At 37.2% G+C, this 4,732-nt stretch overlaps 1 protein-coding gene across 1 annotated transcript in view; it reads right to left on the bottom strand.

Moving 5' to 3' along the window:
• The window catches only part of LOC134846770 (uncharacterized transmembrane protein DDB_G0289901-like), a 4,527-nt gene extending 1,049 nt beyond the window's left edge, over nt 1-3,478 (bottom strand). The window contains exon 1 of the mRNA XM_063864161.1: nt 3,430-3,478. Within this exon, the coding sequence (XP_063720231.1) occupies nt 3,430-3,478 (49 nt within the window). The remainder of the gene's footprint in view (nt 1-3,429) is intronic.
• Nucleotides 3,479-4,732: the final 1,254 nt, after the last annotated feature.

The following is a 4,732-nucleotide window of genomic DNA, read 5'->3' on the forward strand; positions in this document are numbered from 1 at the left end:
TCTTCAAACCTTACATCGTAACATCAAGCTTTTAGCAATGATAACAAGTAACTAAACTAAAAAAAAAATTCGACAGACGTGCGGGAGTGAAAAAGAGCCGAAAGTTTATTCTTATTAGAGCATTACCTTTGTTAACTGAATCAACTTTACGTTTCAGGTATAAATAAACTTAACAAATTTGTATGAAGACAAATTGGGCAACAAACCCCACAGGCAAATTTTTATGGCAACTGAATAAAAATTAAGAAGACTGCTCGCATGAGGGTGAAACTCTGAATGATTCAACTGCAATTTTATGTCGATGGAGTACCTGTTTTCTATTTGACTATTATTTTAAAAGTATGTTCCACTGCAAATTGGCTTAATGGAAAAAAGTTATATGCAATTTCAATTTATTACGAGTCCAAACTGTGGACTGGATAGGCGCACAATTTTGTGTCTATATTTTCCTGGATTCCAGAGACAAGTTTTTAAATATGTTCCAAAATAAAAGTAGATTCCACTTACAAAAATTTCAGTGGATTCCGCGTACAAATACTTGTAGCGTAAATTTTATCGGCACATTGATTTTGTTGCGGTTCGGCAACGAGCGAATATAGGTAAATGTTTCGGATTCCGCAAATGTAAGCGAATTCCGCAAATGTAAATGGATTTCGCAAATTTATGAGGATTCCGCCTACAATTTGCGGATTCCACTAACAGTTGCTTAAGTTTACTTAACACATATATCATTCTTTGTTAATGTATTCCCCAATCTGGTTCCGGGTTCCACACATTTTGTTGCGGATTCCGCTAAGTTGCCTGTTTTTGGAGCGCTTTCAAGCAATACAATGTCTTTGCTATTTGTCCGTGGAATCCAAACCAGCGAAGAAGACCAAAGAAAAATAGCAATGTTGCTCATTCCGCGACAAATCTTATTCTTGCCTGTTGTGGAATCCGATTACAATTCACAAAATGCACAGTTTGGCCTCGTAATGACAAAATTTTTAACAAAAGATAAATACAAAATTCTGATCAAGCTATGTAAAATACGAAGTAATTTCTCATATTTAGTTAAGTATTGGAATGAACACGTGTCATTTTAAATAATTGTTTCTACGAGGATTTCTACGTGTTAATAGCAAAAAATAAATCGCGTTTGGCCAAATTGGCAATTAAATTGGCTAAATTGGCAAATTGGCAATCTCAAAAACCCAATTATGTTACAAAAAATGGGGGCAGTACAACAGTGCCAAAAACTGCTGAGTTTTGGCACTGTTGAACAACAGTTTAGTTTTCTGCAATTTTGTAGTTCGGAACTATTGAACACCTCTCTAAGAGCAGTACAATAGTGCCGAAGTACACTAGCGCCGAAAAAAAGTTGACAACCTTTTAACTCTTATATTCTCTAAGAAAAACAATCATAGGAGAAATATCTTTAATTTGAGCTCAAAACAACATTATCTGTTGAATGAATTCAAATGTTCTGTAAAAATTGCAAGTTCAAAAGTCACAAAAATCTGGAACAAAAACCATCCAGAGCACAGATTTTCTCTGGCTGGTTTTCTCGGGATCTTCAAAAATTGGAGCAATAGTTTGGTTTAGCAATGAACAGCAACCAAACAGCCGTACCTTAGCGGGCGAAGGAATTGATAGGGAATGTTTCGCGGAACTAGTACGTAATGAAACTTGATTAATTTGATTCGCGTCGAACTGTCGCCCGCTTTTTATATATGCACCGAGTTGTCGTTTGCCACGAAATGCGGCCACACCTGTTATTATACGTCCATTTTGGACAGATTGGAACTAGTTTTGTATTGACTCAAAATACGGACGTTTTGAGGGCTAGTCTACTCTCCCCGCATCCTTAAACTTTACTATTGATCAAACTCACTTAAAATAGTTTAGAAATTGGCAAAAGGACGCTAAAAATTTGCCCAAGTTACGCTGAAAAATATGCAACAATTATTCCATCCTTTCTTTGAAAGTCGAAACCAAGATACAAAAAATGCAAATGGATAGCAAAAGAATAGAAGCGCAGATTGGTAACTTAGTGTTCTTCTGTGGAATCGAGAGTGCTTGTTGAATGAAGTGACTTCAGCGAAACTTAAAAAAACTACAGTATCTCGTCAGGAAACACAGCTGTTTTGTGTCTGCCACTTAGTCTTCGACGCTGATGAATTATTGAACGTAGTTTCAGGGAGGATTTAGGAGTTTTTGAGGAGGGGTGGAGTTTGGAAATTTTTTTGAAAACGCTGTCGACCTTAAGTCGACCAAATAGATTGTCTGAGCTCTCGCAAATCAATCTAAAGACCGTATATTGACCAAATTTTCTGCGCCGCAGTCGATTTTTTTAAAACCGTGTTTAGGCACTTGTGCGCCGAAGTCGAATTTTTTAAAACCGTGTTTAGGCACTTTTGAAAAAATTTGACCAAAATGTGCATTTTTTGGCGCGCGCTTCTCTTTCAAAATTAGTAAGTTTTGGCGCCATTTTAGGGTCGGTCAGTCGAAAATGGATATGCTAAAAGAGTACCAAAAGTATTATAATTTAAGCATAAAAATTTTACTAATGGAAAAAAGGTTTTGATAGAAAAGAAACTATTTTAATAAAAGGTATCATTGAAAGAAAAAATATCAATTATTTACCTGTTGATGGTATGGCTAGGTTTTGTTTTCAGAATGGTACAAAAGGGCACTACAAAACAGATATGAATAACTTGTGCTGTACAACGCAGTAAAGCGATAAAAATCCGATCGCTGTCGCTGAAAAATTTACACGTCCCTTCTGTGCTGTAGTTTTGAAACAGTTTTGATTGTGATGCTATTTGCAATATGCGGATACAGGTATATAAGCGGCGAAATGTATGGAGCAATTTGATTTTAATTTTGATGGATAAAGATAGCTGAAAAGAAAGGAACAGAGTAAAAGTGTTTACTTGAATTTATACGTTGTTGTAAAGTACCAACCGCGGTGCATAGGCGGTGGCGGTGGCGGTAGTAGCGGCAGTCGACAACAAATAGATGGAGCGTGTAAAACACAACTATGCGGCGGGGCTGATGAAATTAAGATATCAGCCAAGTGCCTCTTTAGTCCTCATTTCACTTAGTCCCCTCTTTACTTCCACATACACACACACACATACACACACACATACACACACACAGCTAGTCTATCTCTCTCTCGCTCTCTGTGATCTTTTCAGCCTCTCTTATTGTTACAATATGCATCACTTTTCACATACTTGAGCACAGACATGCATTATTAAAAGGAGGGGGACCACTGCTCCATACTGCTTCAGCCACAGCCACAGCCACAGGCAGGTCCCCCTAACTGCACACAGTGGCGCAACACAAGACAAGTATAACAAATAATGGCACTATACATGAAGGAGGCATCAGGTAGCAGGCCACGTGTAGGCCAGTAGGTTAAGTTAGGTTAGGTGGCCCTACCTCTGTCCATCCCACCCCATCCCACCCCATCCCATTCAACCTCACTCATTCCATTTGTTTCTCTTATCTCTAAACAGTGTTTTGTGAGTTGGATTGCCAATCAGTAATCACAAATGCACCATCTACAATATAGCGACAGACCAACTAAACAAACTACAGGGAAATGAGTGGATGAGGAGATATGGATAAATTACTGTGTGTTGGAAGCTGAAAAAGTGCTGAATAATTGATAGCCAAACACACTCTTCCTTTCTCTCTCTTGTCTCTTCATAAATTATGTTGGCCCTGTCCACCTCTTGCACTGCACACACCTGTGTTCATGTACACTAACAGTCAAACACTTTCTTCCAACTCATACTTTGTACTTTTTCTATTTTTACTATTATACACTGAGTAACCTTTCATTGTAACACTAGTAACCTTTCATTTTTTTCTTCATACTTCAATGTTAACCAAGTGTAATTATGTTAGCAACTTCAATTGTGCTTATGAATACATTATGCCATGAAAAGATTTAGAAAAAAAACGGCAGCAAAGTGTCAAATTCTAAATCAACATATAAATCAATTTAAGGTCTGATTACGGCAATCACAGATTGAAATCCAATTCTGTAATCCAATTGGGGGGGGGGGGGGGTGGTTATGGCTTATCGTGCCTAATCAGGGGTGAAAATGTTCTACTGAATCCAAGCGAAGGCTTCGCTTGTCAAAATGCTTTTCAAGAAAACGTACATAAGTTAGTTTATCATAACTTATTAAGACTTTAATGCTTAAATGATGAGTTAGTGGCGTTGAGTTAATGATGTTCTCAAACGATAACCAATTTTCGACCTCAAGCTAAATACGTCTTAAAATTTAAAAAAAATCCTTAAAAAAAGGCCAAGTTGCTTCTGCATCAAAAACACGGCGGTGTATCGACTAGCATAAAGCTCGACCAGCATAAAATTTTTTAAATGAAAATTGTATCGACTAGCATAAAAATCGAAAGATTGTCGAAATTGAATATTGTTAAAATTAAAATCATTGGCTCTTGCGTTAACTATCCCCCTTAAAGAAGACCTAAAGATTACATTCCGCAGTGGAGTTTCATGGATAAAAATTGATTATTTATACACCTCGTTTTCACCCCACCCAAACCCCCGGGTTGACCTCCATACACCGAAAATGCTTATCGTGCAAATCCATAAATCCTATTTGGAAATTGTATGACTAGCATTTTTTTGATGGCGACACAAGTGATTTTGAAATTGGTATAAATTTTTCTTGGTTTTTTTTCAACCGCAAAACGAATTTCGAATTGCATG

This window comes from Symsagittifera roscoffensis, chromosome 5 (genome assembly GCF_963678635.1).
Source record: "Symsagittifera roscoffensis chromosome 5, txSymRosc1.1, whole genome shotgun sequence".
Taxonomy (NCBI): Eukaryota; Metazoa; Xenacoelomorpha; order Acoela; family Convolutidae; genus Symsagittifera; species Symsagittifera roscoffensis.